At 42.8% G+C, this 20,664-nt stretch overlaps 1 protein-coding gene across 1 annotated transcript in view; it reads right to left on the bottom strand.

Moving 5' to 3' along the window:
- Positions 1-244: 244 nt before the first annotated feature.
- The window catches only part of MSN (moesin), a 79,964-nt gene continuing 59,544 nt past the window's right edge, over positions 245-20,664 (bottom strand). Inside the window, exons 3-13 of the mRNA XM_066357325.1 lie at positions 17,612-17,707; positions 16,175-16,449; positions 14,328-14,411; positions 13,524-13,670; positions 12,421-12,517; positions 10,409-10,572; positions 6,255-6,385; positions 5,852-6,012; positions 4,526-4,618; positions 3,945-4,169; positions 245-2,445 (exon numbers count right to left, since the gene is read on the bottom strand). Of these exons, the coding sequence (XP_066213422.1) occupies positions 2,281-2,445; positions 3,945-4,169; positions 4,526-4,618; positions 5,852-6,012; positions 6,255-6,385; positions 10,409-10,572; positions 12,421-12,517; positions 13,524-13,670; positions 14,328-14,411; positions 16,175-16,449; positions 17,612-17,707 (1,638 nt within the window). The 3' untranslated portion in view covers positions 245-2,280. The remainder of the gene's footprint in view (positions 2,446-3,944; positions 4,170-4,525; positions 4,619-5,851; positions 6,013-6,254; positions 6,386-10,408; positions 10,573-12,420; positions 12,518-13,523; positions 13,671-14,327; positions 14,412-16,174; positions 16,450-17,611; positions 17,708-20,664) is intronic.

Here is a 20,664-nt window from a genome sequence, read left to right on the forward strand (position 1 = left end):
TTAGCCTGGAGCTGTGAAAAGGACATAGCCTATTAAGTCAGAAGTCCTTGTGCCCTTGGGCAGTATGTCTACCTTTTAACATTCATTCCTATCTCTATAAAATGAGGAGAGTCATATCCATTTCCCATAGGACTGAAGTGAGAATGAAATGAGACCAGGAATGGTAGTCTATAGAGTGAAAATCACAGTGAAGAATCCTACGGCCACCCACTCATGCCAAAAAAAAACAACCATCAAGTCACAGTGAGTCTTTCTAAATTTTATTGGCACTGAAATAGAACATGGGTTGAGCAAAAACCCCTCCAAAACCAAAACAAAACAAAACAATTTTCAAAAGACAAAAAATAAAAAATAAAAATACACACAAAAAAACCTGAATACAAAATCTAACTTTTCTCCCCAGCCTCCTTGGGAGTGGGTTACTGCTCTTAAGGCAGCTAGACTGTCCCACAATTTCAGGTTTGATTTCAGCCAATGTAGGGCATATCATCAAGAGGGTGTCAATATAATTCACAGCAATGCACATATAACTCCTCAAGGTCAGGCAGGGGTGAGGAAAAGCGGGGAGGGATTGAAGCCATGGGCACTGCGCTAGGGACACTGCATGCAGGGACAGTATAGCCCCTTGTGGACTAAACTCTGGGCAGAAGGCAGAAAGGAACAATAAAACAAAATACCAAGTACTTTAAGAATGGATTGTATGACCTATGGTGACAGGTGATATCACTAATACTGAAAGCTTCTTATTTGAATGTTTCTGGCAAAATATTCCTTTATAATATAGTATATGATTCCCAGGTGTGGGAGTAGTAAGGGCATTTGGCCAAAATGACTCTGCTCTGAGACTAAAATCTTCTAAGGGTGCATTAGCAAGACATGCAGAAATCAATATTGAGTTAGATGCCACTAGAATATATAACACTGATAAGGGGGAAAAAAAGAACACATGTGCAACAGAGAGGAGGAAGAGACTTCTCCTGAGTTGATAGCAAGGGGTAAGGCTATGAAAGAGACCAGGCCTGCACTCCCAACTGTTCTCTGGTTTACAGCTCCAAGGGACATCACAGCTGCTGGCAAGATCTGGGTTAGAGGTTTGTTAAACATAGGCGGGTCCCTGTCACCAGTTTGGAGGTAGGTGACAGGAAGGGGTTATTAGGTACATGATGGAGTCAAGTAAATTGTGGCATCCAGGCCATGGATTTCTCTCACCACACTCAGCTTCTTCTATCCATTCACCAATTGAGCCAAATGGCATCAAGACCCAGGACTCATCATATCAAGACCTGAATGGCTCTGAAGCGTTAACTGTGGCCCAAGTAGCTCTGATAAGTGAAATGGCCTGGGACCCACTGTAGGGAAAATACAGAAGCCAGGTGTGAACATTTCCTCCCTCTGGCAAGAGTCCTGGATGGGACTACCAGGGTTTTTGGGTAACCATCCCTACTGTTTTAACAGGAGGGGATTTGGGGATTGAAATGAGGAGGAACCCAGAATAATAAGGGATACTTCTGCCCATAGAGTTCACTTGAAACAGGTCCAGGCTTCCATAAGGCAATAAGGGAAGCATTTTCTACCCAGTGTTGCCTGAAGAGAAGGGTGAATGACCTTCTAGGATGTTGGTAAAGCCTATTGAAGGCACTGTCTTCCCCATCTCAACCTGGGAAGAAACTGAGTCCCTGAAGTAAGACAAGGCTTATTGTGATTGAGTTTGTAACAGGCCCAATCTGGGAGGTAGAGAGAACAACTGAACATTTTTTTTGCCTCCAATCATTATAAAGCTTTAATAACTCTAGACGAACTGGACATTGGGAGGCCTAACCTTAGGTTAGTTCACATCCTAGAGCACATAGGCAGGGCCCAGCCTTCTTCCCTAAACCCTCTAATGCTCCAGTTCTTCAAATCACAGGACCCTGAAGAGGAGAGCAATGGTGGGGACTAGTTTTCAATCTACTCCACACTTGACACCTATAGAACAACAGTAAATATGGGGATATTTCCCAAATCAAGTGAGAAGTGCCTCTAAACTGTAGAAGTGGTTTGTTATAGCAAGCTAGATTAAACAGGACAGAGAGAGTCCCACTGGCACCAAAGTGAGCCATTTTTCTGGCCAGGGAAGTAAGGGCAGAGGGGCTAAGTTTGGTCCCATGGCTACAACGAATACTTGGCATGACTCCAGGGCTGCTCTAGTTAGTGGTTCCAGCACAGTGTGAGTTAGGCAAGAGTATAGGACTATGGGGGCAAGGAAGAAGGGAGGAGGGGTCCCTAGAGGCTGAGTGCCCATTACATGGACTCAAACTCATCTATGCGCTGCTTGGTGTTGCCCTGTCGGATCTGGCGCAGGGTCTTGTATTTGTCTCGGCCAAGTCGCATGTTCTCAGCATGGATCATGTCATTAGCAGTCTTCTTGGTTTCATCAAGGGCATTGGCCAGCTCTGAAGTGAGGGCCTGTGTGAATGCAAGGGAATAAGGGATCAATGGCTTCCTCACGTTTTACCTCCCCTACCAGTTTTCTTTTCCTTCTCTCCTCTCTACTTTCCCCGCTCCCTTCCTCTCTCTGCTTCCCTTCCTCCCCCTCCCTCATATGTTCCCTCCTTGGCCTCCTTTTTACACACACACACACTTTTTTTTTTTAGTGAGAGAGAGACAGGAAGGGAGAGAGATAAGAAGCATCAACTCATAGTTGTGGCAATTTAGTTGTTCATTGATTGCTTTCTCATATGTGCCTTGACTGTGGGGCTCCAGCCATGCCAGTGACCCCTTGCTCAAGCCAGTGAGCTTTGGGCTCAAGTCAGTCACCATGGGATCATGTCAATGATCCCGTGTTCAAGCCAGCAACCTCATGTTCAAGCTGGTAAGCCTGAGCTCAAGCTGGTAACCTCAGGATTTCGAAGCCGGGACCTCAGTGTCTCAGATTGATGCTCTATCCAGTACGTCACCACCAGTCAATCCACACACAAATTTTGAGACCCTTTCCCAGCCCTGTTAGGATTGTAGTGTGTCAACAATTTAAAACACAGGCCCTGGCCGGATAGCTCAGTTGGTTAGAACATCATCCCGAAGCACAGAGGTTGCCAGTTCTATCCCTGGTCAGGGCACACACAGTAACAGATTGATGTTCCTGTCTCTCTCTCACTCTCTTCCTTCCTCTCTCTCTAAAATCAATAAAATAAATGTAAAAAAACACATACACACACAAACTTAAAAGACAAATTGCAATTGATGAGCAATATTCTCTGAGAGTAGAATAATGTACCAAAGACTCAGGTAGAAACTCTGTCAGTAACCCTAGCATGTTGGCTCAGTGGTAGAGTATGGGCCTGGCATGTGGATATCCCATGTTCAATTCCTGGTCAAGGCAAACAGAAGAAGCAACAGTCTGCTTCTCCACCCCTCTCCCTTCCATATCCCCCTCTCTCTTTTCCTCCCACAGCCATGGCTCAATTGGTTTGAGCACATCTGCCCTGGACACTGAGCATGTCTCTGTGGAGACTCTGCCTCAGGCACTATAATAGCTGGGTTGTGACCATACCCCCAGATAGGTAGAGCATCAACCCCAGATGGAGGTTGCTGGGTGGATCCCGGTGGGGGTGTATACTGGAGTCCATCTCTTTATCTCTATTCCTCTCACTTGGAAAAAGAAGAAAAACAAAAAGAAACAGTTTCGACTAAGTACTTCCTAAATATAAGAGGTAAATGGAGTATAGGTGGAGGATGAAACAAACAACAACAAAAAAAAGGAAGAAAGAAAAAGGCAGCTCAGGGTCTGATTAATAAATAAGAGATGCCTCTCATTAAAGTTCTCTCTTGAGAAAGGCTTAAGCTCTTATGCAGCACTGAGACAGGCTCCTTCACCTATCCCCATGATAATCAAGAAAAGAACATGGGCTACTAAATCAATGTACATTGTACATGTTCTCCTTGACCCTGTGGCCCTGACTGGATACCTTCAGGTGCTTTTGCACACGTTCATTCTTCTCTGCTTCAGTGGTACGTTCCTCCTCACTGCGGTCCTTGGCCATGGCATCAGCCCGCAGGTCAGCGCTGGCCTCTGCCCCATTCTCATCCTGCTCATCCTGCTCATTTTCAGCAGGCTCTGCCACATGAGGAGTACTCATGGCAGTCTTCAGCTCAGCACGAGTCTTCTCCAAGTCTTCTTGTACCATCTGAGCCTGTCCAGTAACAGAGGGAGAGAAGGACAAGCGGTCAGAATAAGCTAACTTGCAGCATCCTACACATGCCTAGGATGGCTCAGCAGAATGTAGGCACCAGGTAGGCCAAATCACTTCATCTGCCTGATCCTTAGTTTCCTTAACTGTATAACATAAGCAATTGTACCAATTTTCCTAGAGTATTGAAGAATTCTGGAAAGTTATTTGAGGAAGCCTTGAGCTTCTTCTCCTATGATGCCTGCTGTCAAGGAAGGATCAAAAGGGTAAGGAACACAGATCTAAGGAATCTACGGAACTGGAACCTATGTATGTGGCACCCCTTCTCACAATGCTTTGCTCTGGGCACTGTAACTTACCTTCTGTTGCCATTCTACAGCCTCACTCTCTTTCTTCTGTCGAGCCATCTCCAGTTGGGAGATCCGAGCTGTCAACTCTGCCATTTCCAAGGCCTATGGATAAATTGGAAGCTTGTGAGAGCTCAGTCTCCTGGTCCTCAGGGCCAGGGTGTCTTCAACCCATTTTACTGGGGAATCAGTGGGGAACCAGCTGCTCTCTATGCTGGCTGCCCTGGAGGCTTTTGTTTTTTTACCACACCTTCTTCAGGAAGGCCAGAAGACCATGCCTATTCTCAACCTACTATAGTACCCTATTAACACCAAACCATTTTCTTAGAAGTCAGAACTCCGCACTTAAACTATAGACCTCCGGAAGATAAATAGCATAACATCTCTTTCTCTTCCTTACCTCTCTAGTCCTCCCCTTCCTCCCCATTTCTCAGCCCATCTTCTTCTCAGTATTGTCCACTGCACAGTGTAGGACTTTAGACATTACCATGTCACTACCTGAAGTGGCAAAGCCTTTCCTGTTATTCTAGAATGCTCAGAGCTCTACTGAGACTCTCCCCAGGACAAGTATAGGAAAGATATTCAAGTGTCACAAGGTGATCTGAACAAGGAAAAAAAGCTTATGCATACCTTCACACCTTGAGTAAATCTCCCTGAGGAAGCTCCCCCTGAGAACTAGGCCTTAGTTACCTGCACTCCCACTGAAAATATTATGGGGAAGAACAAATCAAGGAATTTGGGTCACAGATTCCTAACTTCTGAATCACAGAACCTCTGAAAATTATGATGAAAGCATGGAAGCTCACCACCCTTTCTTGAAAAACACATAGGCACATAATTTAACATAGGATTTTAGGGATCAAACCCTTCTTAGAGGCAGAAATGGGTTCTCACTATTACTTAGTCACAACTGTGTGACCTTTGGCAAGTATCTTAAAATTCTGTGAGCCCTAATTTCCTTATATTCCAATATGGGTTAATGCCATAGGGTTCTCTGGAAGAGGAATTAAGAAAATAAGGAAAAGGGGAAAGTTGCTAGCATAGCTTGTACCACACAGGTAGTCAATCAAGTGTGAATCCCTTCACTTCTTCCTCCCTCCCTTTCCTTTGTCAGGCTATCAGCTCAGGTGCCCAAGGGTTAATAAAATAGAATAAAAGGAAGAGTTAGGAAAGACTGTTTGCAAAGGTTTCTGGTCCTCACAAGTGACTTCTCAGCTTGCTTCTGCTGGAGGCCCTGCTCAACACAGCAAGCACTGCAGGCAGAGGAAGCTGCAAACACATAGGCAGAAAGGGAAGAAAACACAGATTTTTCAATCCCAACCCATTTTGTGGTTTTACCAGCTGTTCCTGGGTCTTCTTCTGGTCCCAAGAAGCCTGCAGCAGAGCCTCCTTAGCCTCTTCAGCTTCTTTACGCTCTTTGGCCAGCTTTTCAGCCTCACTCTGGGCACGTTTCCGCTCCTGTTCGAGTTCCAGAGCCCTACGGGTCTGTTCTTCCAGTTCTGGGAAGAGAAGGTGGCGAAAAGGAGGTGAAGAGTGCAGAGATAAAGAACATCTAACTTCCTTCCTAGAAATATGTCATGCCCGGGCATTGCTGGGAGACAGCTCTGGTCACTCTTCCCATTCTTTATTCTATAGCCACATTTGGATTATGTGGCCTCAGTCTGCAGCTCAGGCAGAAGAGTCTCCAGCTCAGAGTTAGGCTCTGGAAAAGCCTACTCTCTAAGGTGACACCAAGCTTCACCTTGCTGAGCCTTCTTAGTCTGTTCCTCAATCTGCTTCAGCTTCTCCATCAGTTCTTCCTTCTCTCGTTCAATCTTCTCCTTCTCCTTTTCTGCCATCTCACGCTTCTTTTTCTCATTTTCCAGCAGAGCACTAGTAAAGAAGAAAGAAGGGATTAAATAGGATAGCAAGACCACATAGAAGCATCAGGATCTCCAAGGCTCCCTGTCCCTTGACCCTCAGTCCCCACCCATATAACACAGCCAGAGCTTGTGAGTTGGAATCACTCTTCTTCATCTCCACATCCTTGTCCTTACATCATAGCCCCACATGGGCTGGTGCACTCAAGGCCCAATTAGTTTGTCCAAGACTCGGGAAATCCAAGCTGGATTTCCACCTCTGCACTAACTGAAGGGTAGCCACTGGATGACCTTACTGTGTCACTTCTTTGTGCCTGTTCTTAGTACGCCTATATGTAAAATGGCCTATTAAGTTCTGCCTTGTCAACCTCATGGAGTTACAAAAAGAAAAGCTTTGGCTCTGTGCTAGGATGTTGTGTTTCAAGTCTGGCAAACTCTATGGCTAGGCCATTAGACTTCAGGCCTAACTCTGTTGGCTCTCTAAAGCCCAACTCTAGATTCTTTTCCCCAGTATTTGTTACAAATATAGATAATTTTATTTTTCTAGAATAAGTTGGGTTTTTTTTTTTTTTATTTCTCTCTCTGTCTCTTCTAGGAGACATTTTTCTCCCTTGGCTAGATGTACAGTGTGTCCGTAAAGTCATGGTGCACTTTTGACCGGTCACAGGAAAGCAACAAAAGACGTTAGAAATGTGAAATCTGCACCAAATAAAAGGAAAACCCTCCCAGTTTCTGTAGGATGATGTGGCAGCATGTGTGCATGCTCAGATGATGATGTAACACTGTGTATACAGCAGAGCAGCCCACGGCCATGCCAGTCGAGATGTGGACGGTACAGAGGAAAATTCAGTGTGTTCTGTGGTTCGCTAAATTTGAATCCATGACCAAAGTGCAATGTGAATATTGGGGCGTTTATAATGAAGCACCACCACATAGGAATAACATTACTCAGTGGGATAAGCAGTTGAAGGAAACCGGCAGTTTGGTGGAGAAACCTCGTTCTGGTAGGCCATCAGTCAGTGATGGGTCTGTAAAGCAGGGGTCCCCAAACTGTGGCCCCCTGAGGCCATTTATCCGGCCCCCGCTGCACTTCTGGAAGGGGCACCTCTTTCATTGGTGGTCAGTGAGAGGAGCACAGGATGCGGAGCAAAGTACAGCGTCGCTCACATACAGTACTACTTCCAGTGATGCGGGATGCATGCGTCACTGCTCTGGAAGTGTGTCATATCACTTGTTATGGCTAGCAGTGACAAATATGGAACCGGACATTGACCATCTCATTAGCCAAAAGCAGGCCCATAGTTCCCATTGAAATACTCGTCAGTTTGTTGATTTAAATTTACTTGTTCTTTATTTTAAATATTGTATTTGTTCCCGTTTTGTTTTTTTTACTTTAAAATAAGATATGTGCAGTGTGCATACAGATTTGTTCATAGTTTTTTTTATAGTCCAGCCCTCCACCGGTCAGGACAGTGAATTGGCCCCCTGAATAAAAAGTTTGGGGACCTCTGCTGTAGAGGCTATACGGGATAGCTACCTAAGGAGCCCTAAAAAATCTGTGTGTGAGCCCACATTGAACTGCACTGAATAGGTATGAAACTGAGTGAGTTTTCCTTTTATTTGGTGCAGATTTCACATTTCTATTGTCTTTTGTTGCTTTCCTGTGACTGGTCAAAAGAGCACCATGACTTTACGGACACACTGTATTTTCTTTCTCTGAGCCCTCAGAATACTTGGACTATCTTTTTCCCCATCCCTCTTCCCTCTTATTTTTCTCCACAAAACTTCTTACTTTGAAATTTAATAAACAGAAACCTCATTTAAAATGGAGTCAGGAGGCTAGAAAAGAGAACCCTCACACACATCACTCGATGCACACTACTGACCCCAACAGGAAGAGACATACCTTGCATCTCTTACAGGAAGTCATACTGTTTTACTACCTCAACAGAAGGAAGAAAAGTTTCTTCTAGGCCCAGTAATGCCTCAGCCAACAGGAGACAGCCACAGCTCAGTCAATGAAAAGTCATTATAATTTGAACTTTCAATTCCCCCCCCCATGGACTCTTTGTTTACAACAGCCTCTCCATAAAAGAGTGTTCTTTCTCTTTCTCTTTGTTTCTCTGGACTTGCATATACTTTGTCATTAGACTGCATGTTCTGAATTGCAATTCTTTGTTGTTCCAAAATAAACCCATTTTGCTGGAGAAATATCTGGCTATCTATTTAGAGTCAATATCGCCATTTCACATACTGTATAATTTTCTTATTTGTTCTGTTTCTGTCCACTGGAATGACAGGATCATGACAGCAGGGACTTTTGCTTGTTTGTTTTTTTTCCCTTCACTAATCAATATTTATCAAGTGAACGAATGACATAGCATTTGTACCTTGAATAGTTAGGAATATTCTGTTTTTCATTTTCTCCTACTAGACTGTAAGGTCCTTAAGGGCAGATTTGTGCCAGTCCCACCTCTGAAAATTGTCCCCAATCCCAGAATATTTTTTCTGAATAACTGTGAACCTTTGTGTTTAACGTTTCAACAATGGTGTCATTTTCTAGTCTACTGTATTAGAAGCCTCTTGAAGTTCCAAGCTCTTTATGAAATGCATGGGAAACACCTGGGATCTTATTTTTTTAAATAACTTAAGGTAAAATTATCATAACATAAAATTAACCATTTTAAAGCAAACAATTCAGTGGCATTTAGTACATTCACAGTGCTTTGTAACTACCACTTCTATCTAGCTCCAAAATATTTTCATCACTTCAAAGTAAAAACCCAACTCATCAAGCAGTTCCTCCCATCTCCCCCCAACCAGCCCTTGACAACCACCAGTCTGCATTCTGTCTGTATAGATTTAACTATTCTGGATATTTCATATAAATGGGATCATACCACATGTGACTTCTTGTCTCTGATTTCTTCCACTTGGCATAATGTTTACAGTTCATCTACATTGTAGTATATATCAGTGCTTCTTGCCTTTTTATGGCTGAATAATACCCCATTGTATGTATACATAATTTATTTATCTATTCACCCATTGATGGACATTTGGACTGTTTACATCTATTGGTTATTGTAAATAACACTACTTTGAACACATGTGTACATGTAGTTGTTTGAACACCTGTTTTCAATTCTTTTGAGTATATACCTAGGAGTGGAAATGTGGGATCACATGATATTGTGTTTTAAATTATTGAGTAACCACTAAACGCTTTTTCACAGCAGCTGAACCATTTCACATTTCTACCAGCAATGTACTTGAGTTCCAATTTTTCTACATCCTTGCCAACAGCTGTTATTTTCTGTCCTTATTTATTATATCCATATTAGTGAGTATGGAGTGGTACCTCCTGTGCTTTTGATTTATAATTCCCTAATGACTGAAGATGTTTTCATGTGCCTACTGGCCATTTACATATCTTTGCCGGAAAAATTATTACCTAGGATCCTAACATGCATATTCTGAATCAATAGGTCTGGGATAACGTATAGATCCTGGTTTTCTAACAAGTTCCCAAGTTGATACTGAAGCTGAACTTTGCTGCATTTTGAGTAGCCAAGAGCCTCCAATGCATAGCAGCTTTGTAGGGAAAAATCTGGTGGCTCTGCCCAATTCCACTTAAAATACCCCTACAGAGTCCAGGTTTAAATGTACATGAAGCCTTTTACTATGGCCACTATACTGCTCAGATAGCCTGGAACAACCCAGAGTCTGTCTAGAAGAGCAATGGCATGAAGACCATAGACAATGGAGAACCATGAAATGACCCTACTTCCAATGAGCCTCTGAAAACCTAAGCTTCTAATGCCTGCTTACTGGAGGAAGAGTCATCACTGTACAGCTCACTCTCATTGTCCATCTGTCTGTCTGTCTGTCTGTCTGTCTGTCTCTCTCTCTCTTTCCTGCCTCCCACCACCCCCCATCCCAGGATGGTTTCATGTCCAGCTTTTAGCAGACTTGGCAACTTAAAGAAGTTTCCTTGCTCTGGCCCTGGCCGCCACAACAGATCCACATCACCTACCGCTCCATCTGCTTCTGGTGTTTCTCCTCCCTGGCCTGCGCCTTCATCTGCTGCACCTCAATGGTGTCTGGCTTGCGACGACGCATGTATAGCTCATGGTTCCCCATGCACAGGGCCAAGATCCGCTTGTTAATCCGCAGCCGAGGAGCATAGAAGACAAAGTCCTGGTGGGGAGCCAGCAATGAGAAAACATTTAGAGGGAAAGATGAAGGTGAACTGCTCTAAGTTCAAAAGCACTGGAAAGATCATTTAGCTGAATATTCTGTTACAGCTGGGGAGACTAACTATCAACGTGATGAAGCTACCTGCCCAGGATCAGGTGGCAGGTGGGTGGCAAAACCAAAACTAGTACCCAGGTGTGACTCTAAAATTAGTGCTCTTTGGCTCAAACCACAGTTTCTTTCAACCTTGCACCCTAAAATACCCTCAATCCATACTGTATATAAAATGCCTAGCAAGAACTGACTTTATCTGCTAATTAGAGATCATTTTGGATCTCAGGGTCTTCTCATTGAGGCTCAATAATCCCTACATAATACCCTGATGAGTACAGTGTGTGTGGCTGGACTGTTTCTTTTCTTCTAAAAGCATTTCCTATACCCAGCCCCTTAAATCCTTTTTGGAATAACATAGGTTTTAAATACATACATGAATACATAAACCTCGTAAACTGGTTGTCCTGGTTGTTACTGCTTTTTAAGTACGCTCTTGATCTCAGCTAGCTTTTTTACTTACCATTTCTATATGAAAATTTTACATAGCAGCAGTAAACACATACATACACATAAACAAAAATCCAGTGAGTTTGAGTTTATTACCACAAATACCACTGGACCAGTTGGTGGGTTAACCACCAGGTCCTCTGTACTGAACATAAACTGCTACCATTTCATATAACTTGGTAAGCAGTGAAAGAAACATAAACTGTAGAGGTCATATGACCTAGGTATAAATCAGAGCACTACCATTTTTAGCTGTGTGATCTTGGGCAAATCACTCCATCTCTCTGAATCTCAATTTCATCATTTATAAAATGGGTATGTTACTATCTACCTGACAATGTGGTTGAGTTTTTAAGAAGACAACATACTGTAAATAAAGTGCCTATTGGGAAGGTTAGAGATCTCAAGACGAGAAGAATAGTTGAGGCCTCAAGAGTAGGGTCTGGCTCAGCATGGCCATTGGCACTTGTTGAACACAAGGTACCAATGAAAGGGATACCCTCATCTCAGTTTTCCATCCTAAACCCAATCACCAGCTTTCCAGTCTGTCAGCCACAGGCAACTGAATAGGTGAGAAGTGAGACAAGCATATTAAAGAAATAACTGGACCAAAGCACTTTCTTATTCTTAAGTTGCTCTGGAGAGAACTCTTGAGTGAACAGCAGCAAAGTTATTCCAAAAAGCAAGTTTGAAGGATCATCTTTGTATATGGCCTTCTCCTGGCTCTGTCCATTTTCCACAATTAAAAATAAAGCAAGTACAGAGCAAGAATAAAAGTAGGTTTATAGTTATGAGTATGCAAAACACAGAATTTATTCTTAAATAATTATTAATTATTGTATTATTGGATGGTAGACATACAATGTAATATGTAGATCATGTATCATGTATTATTTTCATGTGAACAACTGTTAAATCTAATTCTGCCCCACCTGTATATGAAGAGTTTTTTGAGGGACCTAGAGGCTTTAAAAGATGCACTCTCTGTCTTCACCCCAGAGCCCCAGTGCAGCAAAGACACACTTAAAACTGCCTATGGCTCTCCCTCACTCATGCTTCCCTTGAGACATAGGTAGCAGGGTGACACAAGGCAAACAGTGCTTCCTAGCCATTTATTGGCATTAACATCCCTCTCTATCACAAATCTCCTTTTGTGACTCCTGTACACATATGAACACACACACACACACACACACGAAAACGGAAATAAAACTACAATTACAAAATTGCTTCTAGTGTTATCCAGATTTTGGCAAGTACTTGTCTTGGCCAGTGGAAGGAATCACTTACCGGGGCTTTTTTGTCAATGGGCTTGATAACAAATTTCTTGTCATTGAAAGAGATGTTCCTGATTTCACTCCAAGGGAAGCCTATCTTGGGAGTCAGTCTATAGAAATGGAGACCAAAAACATCAGAATATGGGCAAAACAAGAAGGATACAGAGTGTCGATGCCTTGCTTTGGCTCTCCATCCACTTCTCCTTTCAGGAGGTAGATTCATTGAGAGCTCAGCCAGTGTCATCACATGCCACTAGGACAGTTTGACAGCATTGAGACTGCCCAAAGTACCTCCTGATACTATAACTAACAGATTACTCTTTGTCTGAGATTTGTTTCATTATCTTCTTTGTGTATAGACCTCATAACAATTTCTCATAGAATATCCAGTCCTATTTAATTGGGACTCTTCCATCCAAAGTCGGAAAAGTTGAGGAAAAAGTAAATAATGAGCTCCAAAATTCAGAAGTTATGTGGAACAATATCCTACCAAGGTGATCTGCATCCTCACCAAGAGCAGACCAAGGGAAGGAAATATGCAAATGAGATAAGGTTGTAGCAAGAGAGTATGGACTTAATTATCACACAGGAATGGGATTAACTACAAATCCTGACAAAGTAGGTTCTAGGCAATGTTGGAAATAAGAGACACACATATAATTTTAAATTTTTTAGTAGCTATATAAAAATAAGTAAAAAAAATAGGTGAAATTAAGTGTTATAACAGTTCATTTAACCCAGTATATCCAAAATACTATCATTTACATATGCAGAACAATATTTCAAAAAATATTAACAAGACAGTTTACATTTTGTTTTTCATACTAAGTCTTCAATGTCTTATGTGTACTTTATACATACAGCATATCTCAGTTCCAAGTAGCCATAGTTCAAGTGCTCAGTAGCTACACAGAGGCAGTGTTACCATAGTGAATAGTGCAAGTCTGGTCAATGCAAAATTTAGAAGTGTGAGGGAGGTTGTGCAATTATTTGGGCTAGTCTAAATTAGGCAGGAAAAGAACTACCCAGGTGGGATTCAGGAAGTACATTCTTACTCTGCAGTAAGCCCTCAGTGTCAAAGTGACCCAAATAATCTAAAAGATCTCTGAGATATACCTGTCATTCTGCTCATAGATGTTGAGACCCAAAGCATCCACTCCTAGCCACAGCTCTGAGCCTTTCTTATTTTTGATACTGAAGTAATTCACACCATACATCTCCAGGTCTTGGGCAATCTTCAGATACTCCAGGACAGCATCCTCCCTAAACAACAGAGTGGGGCATTAAAGAGGAGAACCTGTAAATCAGACCTAGGCAGAGAGAAAGCCTATCTGCTTCTCTGCTCTGCTTCTGACAAGTATCTTGCCATTGGGGGTGCGAAAGGGGATAGATGGTAAGCAGGTGATGGTAAACAGAACACAACATAAAGCCTGAGGTCTAAAGCTCCCTAGGGAAATAAGGGTGGCCTGACCCTTGCTATCCTTAGCAGGTTAGCTGCCATAGAAGACTCTTTTATAGGCACATTCTTATTGGAAACCAATTTGATAGTGATGGCAAACAGCAAGATTTGTTCCTCAACTAGGCTGCCCCAAAATGGTTTGCCATGAGAGAGCTCATTACCTGTTTATTTCTTGGTGAGGAGCCCCTGGTGGTCCACATGCTCCCTTGGGATCCCAAGGGCCCCTTCATTTTGTTATGGTCAAAGCTGTTTGGGCTCTCACTTGCTATCATTCACAAAAATATATATATAGCTTTAGAATGGTTCTGATTAGCCTTCTATCTCTAAATTGCCCTCATTGCATTCCTGTCTCTCTACCACATCCTCCAGTGCTCTTAGTCCTCTGCCTCTTATTCCCCCAGACCAACTCTTCTTCTCCATGCAAGGGCAGTGGAAGCCCACAGGTGCTAAGGCAGGCTTACCTGAGCATGCCTCGATGTTCCTCATGCCATACCTGGATCCTTTCCTCCCACTGGTCCTTGTTGAGCTTGTGTTGTTCCAGGACCCTGGAAAGACAATGGGTAGTTAGTATTTTAAAGCACAAAGCCCAAATTCTATGAGTTAAGGAAAGCTACTTATTTCTCCAAGGGGTTGATGCAAAGAGGTTGTAGAGTCAACGCACTAAGGTCTCAACTGGAAGCAGACTGAAATTTTACCAGGAGGGTATTAATTTGGCATATGGAACTGCCAGGGGGGTAGAAAAGAAAGAGTGACCTAGCAAAACAATGGGCACACCTTCCTTCATCCCTTTAACCAGAAAATCCAATAACGTTCTATGGGACTCAAGCAGAACAGGAATGTATCAAGAGCCTGTGCTACCTTTTGGGGCTAAGAGTAGACATGCCTCACAGAGGCATGCACACTCTCTTCTAGATCCTCGTGAAAAAACAGTTTGTGAGAATATTGCTCAGGGATGAGATTACAGCCTATGGCTATAGAACAGAGAACTGAGCCTAAATGTCTTAGGAGGAAACTAACAGGCTCAACCACTCAGAGCAACTACATGTAGATCATAAACAAGGCTTGTTTCAAATATACCATCTCAGACATCATGGTAGTAACTCAGGTGGAATCCCAGGGCACAACTACTATCTCTAACACTTTCAGGTGAGTTGTGCATATATCAAAGTATCAATGGGATGGAGACTCTCAGAATGATGCAAAACTTTTCCTTCCAATCCCCCCCCCCAAAAAAAAAAGCCTATGAAAATGGCCATTGAATGCAGTGGGGGAAAACCAGGGTTAAAAATATCAAGAAACTGGGATTCCAGGTCTGACTCTGCCTCAGATGAGCTGTGAGATATCAAGCAAATCAGAGGGAGCACCTCGGCACCTTTATTTTCTTAGTCAGGAATAAGAACAACACCCTCCTTGTTCATTCTGTGTTGTTGTGACACTAAAACAGAAATAATGAGTGTTTTTAGAGCATTCAACTTTGAAGTTTACAAAGGCAGAAGGTTCTGCCTGACCAGGTGGTGGTGCAGCAGAGAGAGTGTAGGTCTGGGATGCAGAGGACCTAGGTTCAAACCCCGAGGTCACCGCCTTGAGCACAGGATCATCTAGCTTGAACATGGGCTTACCAGCTTGAGTGCAGGGTCACTGGCTTGAGTGTGGGATCATAGACATGACCCCATGGCCACTGGCAAGAGCCGAAAAGTCACTGGCTTGAAGCCCAAGGTTGCTGGCTTGAGCAAGGGGTCACTTAGTCTTCTGTAGCCCCCCAGTCAAGGCACATACAAGAAAGCAATCAATGAACAACTAAGGTGCCACAACAAAGAGTTGATGTTTTTCATCTCTTTTCCTTCCTGTCTGTCCCTCTCTCTGTCTCTCTCATTAAAAAAAAAAGTAGAAAGCTATGAATACTGGTTATCAATATTAAATGAAGATTTGAGCTACCACGCCCCTGGCTTGCATATCTCTCTCTCCTGTGAAACTCTGGTAGAAGAGGTCTAAATCAGTGAAAAGGATTGAGAAAATTAAACTAGGGAGAATAGAAAATCAATCCATCTCTGGTTCTCAATATAAGAACCTGTTTCCAGAATAATAAATTCTATAATCAAGCAAACAGAGGGAGGAAAGGAAGCTTTTTATTTTGAGAGCCCAGGAAACAACAACAGGGTATGGTGCCAAATGCAAATGTGCCTCTCTGACTACCATAGCATCATGGTCTTCAGACAGACCTTAATGGCAAGGAAAAAATCTGACAGAAATTGCTCAGCCTTGGGCCACATACTCTCTGACCAGGGCAGACAGCTAGACACAACCTTACCTCTGTGGAAGCAACTTGTCCCCTGCCAAGTAGCCAGACTTGTGGACTTCCTTATTGAAATCACCATACTTAGACTGGACAGCATAGGAGGCCAGCAGTACGGCAGTCTCAGGCGGGCAGTAAATATCATCATTGAGAATGCCCTCCTTCACTTGCAGGAAGAACAAGCGCTGTGTGATATCCTGGATCAGTTCCTCAGATACATCCTCAGGGTAGAACTTGGCCCGGAACTTGAAGAGCAAGGGGCTTTCCTTCCGCACATCCTGGGCAGTCACCTGGGAGCATCAAGGAATTATGGGCTCTCAAAAAATAGTCTTTGGGGTTGGGGAGTAGCTATAGAGTGGGAAGAAAACACTAAAAGGTCTTCAATTTGGGTAATCCTAAAGAACCATGGGGTAACTCTCTTGGTAATTCAGAAAAGAGACACATAATGTTCTTTGGGGACTCAGTGCCATGTCCATCATTGCTTTTTGCAGGGGGTTTGTTCCTGAAATGAAGATGGTCATTAGCCCCAAAGTTGCCATCATCTGACAATATACCCATCTGCCCGCAAATTCTAGGGGGAGGCTTACAAGAGCTTTTCTTTTAAGGCTCCCCCTACTTCATAAATTAGCAAAGTAAAGACCAGGATGCATGATTAAGGCCTGGGAATTGGCTAGGTAAGAGAACAAACCGGATTGCCTTTTAAAGCCTGAAATTGATTTCTAACAGTTCCATGTTTATCCAGCAGAAGTATCCACTCATTGAGAAAACAAGACTCTGCCAGCAGAATGTGAGGTACCTATCCCCTAAATACATTTATGGAAACAGCCACAGGAGAGAACGGAGATCTCTGAGGACAAAGGCAGCCAGTAAGAGAATATTGAGACAAAAGACTGCCATGTTCCCACAGAGATGCTACTTGGAGTTGGAGAGCCTGATTGGATCTATATACTCAGATCATCCCATTTGGAGATCAACTGAGATAGAAAATGAAGAAAGAACGTCTGTATGGGAATCAGTCATCAGTTGATAGGTTAGGGAAAGACAAGATAAGACCTTTGAAATTCCGGTTCAAGAGTACAGGACTCTTTTAACAAATTTCCTAAAGCCCTTGAGATTGAAAATAAAAACAGGATACCAATCTCCTCTCAAAGAACCACAAATGGCTATGGTCTAAAACAAGTCAAAGTTCAAGACACAATTACCAGTAGGAAGGGAAAGATACCTTCCTCCTTGGACCCTGGCCATTCTCGCTATGAGAACTCAAAGTGGAAACAGAATAAGAGCTTTGCCTTAGCTGAGTCCTCTGCCCTTATTCTGATCCAGTGGTTAACAGACTGCTCAGTGAAAAACACAGCCCCAGGTGCCCTGGATTTACCAGCTTAACGCATTACTTTCTGAGCAAGACCTAGGAGAGAAATGAATTCCAAACTTGAGTGTGGGGTAAACAATTACCTTCTTATTGAGTTTCAGCCAAGTAGAGAAACCCTTAGTGTCCTGGTATTGCAGACCGAAGAACCAAACTTCCCTCAGACCAATAGTTTTCACCACCTGGAAAAGAAAACACAAAACAACCACTGATTGAATGCTTAGCCTGTACCAGACATGCAGGACATAAAAGTGGAGCCCACTTGATCCCTAACCTTAAATGACATAAGGTACTCCGGGTCTGGAAAGAAAATACACTTGAGCAGTAGTCAAGAAGTGATGTCAGCATCTCTTTGCACAAAGTACTTCTGAGGTAGGGAATGGACCTAGGGAATGGACCTATTACTTATGAGAACTACCATATACCAGTAATTTTATATCTATTATCTCCTTTAATTTTCACAAGAGCCCTATGATATAATTATAATTAGGCACATTTTAAAAAGTTTATTGAGTTTATTGCAGTGACATTGAGGTGAAGGGACAATTAGGCCCATTTTACAGATAGTAAAAGTAAGGTTCAGAAAAGTAAAGGTCCAGTTAGTTAAGTAGCAGAGTCAGATCTGTTTAACTTGAAACCTATTCAGATCCAGTGCTTTCTGCCACTTCCCTGCCTCTCTTATGCCATGCAGTTTCCCACTCCCAGGATGGATTAAAGGCTGAAGGTAGAGATTGTTGGCTTAACTCCTGTATCTTGTTCCCCTAGGTTGCTCTTCTATCTTTAGCAACTAGGAATAATGCCCACATCCTTCAGACTGAGTCCCATTTACAGTGCTCCAAGAAAGAATGTCTGAAGAGATAGAGCAGGGACTGTGGTATCTATACACCAAAAAGCTATACTGTGTCTGGGGGCTGATGCTTCTTTCCAATCATGATTTTCATTACCAATCACACAGTTTAAGAGTGGCTATGAGGTGGAAACAGGGTGAGTACCTCAGTGTAGTATCTGAGTGGCCCTCTGATGTTCTGGGCTTCTTGGCTGAGCAGTGGAAAGAGAGGACAGCCAGGAAAAGAGAGGTGGGATGTTTTCCAGTCCCTGACATTAGTATGTTAATGGTTCTGGTTGGCAGCTGAACCCCAGCATATCTACTACTGGGGATGAAGGCAGTGAACTTGAGCCACATCCTAATGAGGTCATGCTGGCATCAGTCAGTCTTCTTTATCTTTTATTTTTTGGTGGCAGTGAGGCCCAGGGAAGGGTGGAAGGCAGTAGAGGGAGGGAGGTTGAGATGAAGAAGTTTACTTGGAGACAGCAACAGGGAACAAGGAAACAGTGTTGATGATGTCCTTCCCTGTGAATAAAACACTACCTCTCCCGAAAGCGTGCGCACGTGCACGCACACACACACACACACACACACACACACACACACACACACACACACACACACACACCCCTCCCTCCAAACGCATCCAAAGCCAAGTCCCATAGTCACTCTGAAAGCTTACAATCTAGGCTCTTCAGAGACCCCAAGGAAAACGTAGTTTATATGTATTAAGTACCTATTATGTGCCAGGTACTAAACATTGAAAACCCCTGAGATAGCTATTATCTCCATTTTATAAATGAGGAAGCTGAGATTTAGAGAGGCAACTTTCTAAGACCATAGAGACTAGACTAGAATCCTAATGCATATGACTCCAAAACCTATACCCTTTCTTCTCTATCATATTCCCTCCTAACACCAAAGGCTCACAGGGATTTAGGGTTCTTAAGTGACTAACTGCTTTTTCTCTCTTTTAGTCCAGACATCCCAGCCAGGTAAGAAAATCTGACCACCTCTGCATCTAGATATGGATTCTGGTTTTCCCACTAGGCTCAGTCAACAACAGCTTTGGAGAGAAGCCATATTACCAGGTCATCAACCTTCACTGCCCCAGTGAGCAGTGAAGGTTGATGACTTTACTTTTTGTATTTTATAGCAGGTATCAGGAAGCCTGAAAGTCTCACTTCTGTCTCAACTTTGCTGTGTGATCTTAAGACAACACATTTTTCTCTCTGGGCCTCAGCTCCCCCATCTGCTACAAGTGGTGTGGCTTCAATGACCTCTTTCTTATCTCGAGCTTTATCAATCTATTAATTAGGTTTTTGTAAAAGACTAAGAAATAAAATTCTATTTCCCATCTACCTCTTGCTAACTTGGATAACTAGAAACATGTTTAGAAAAGATAAATTGGGGGTGAGGGTATGAGAAAAGATCAAAAGACTTCCATGATTCAATGGCAAGGTGAGTCCTTGTGTCTATGTCAATACGCAATAAGAACTGCCAGCAGATTTTAGATGGACAATACAAAATGTTCATGTTGAAATGTAATATTGGCTATTTTTTTTAGATAGAGCAGGAGTGTGTGTACAGGAAAGATTGTTTAAAACATCTCTTATCTCATCCTAAGTATAAAATAGAGACCATTTAACAATTCTAATGGTTTTCCACAGGGTTGCAGAAGAATAGTGTGTCCAGATTCAATCAGTGAGAATAAGTTTCAAGAAATTATTCAGCCCTATGAGAGAAAGAGACCCACCAAAGATGCTGAAGATCAACAAATAGGGCCTGGATACTAGGTTTGGGGCAGGGGTAGAGCAGACTGGGAACAAAGTTAATAGAGCAGCAACTGGCCTTTGCCTCTGTGAACAGCCCCACTGTAGAGGCTCAGAGACCCCAGAACCAAAAGGTAGTGTGGCAGGCATCGACTACATAACTAATCCAAGAGATACCAGGAGTGGGCTCTGTAGCCTCTTTTTGCACCAGGTTGTCTGGTTCACTAGTGAGGTAGGCAAAAGTGGGATTAGAGGAAGAATATGGATGTCAAAATACTTCCAGAATCTAGAGTATCTCTGAGGAAAAGTTGGACAAAAAATAAAGTACTATCAAATAAAAAAATGCAGAATCAGCAGGGAATTTTAATCTCTCTAAGCACTGTATCTTCCTTTATGAACATAGTAAAACCAGATGAATATAAATTTTCTACTTTCTGAGGTTCTAGCACTTGGAAAGAGGAATAATGTCTCTCAGCCTACTGAAGTCCCAAAGTGTGGAAATCAAGGTGTGTAGGGGGCAGGAAATATGACCTGAAATCAG

The sequence above is a fragment of the Saccopteryx leptura genome, chromosome X (genome assembly GCF_036850995.1).
Source record: "Saccopteryx leptura isolate mSacLep1 chromosome X, mSacLep1_pri_phased_curated, whole genome shotgun sequence".
In the NCBI taxonomy this organism is placed as follows: Eukaryota; Metazoa; Chordata; class Mammalia; order Chiroptera; family Emballonuridae; genus Saccopteryx; species Saccopteryx leptura.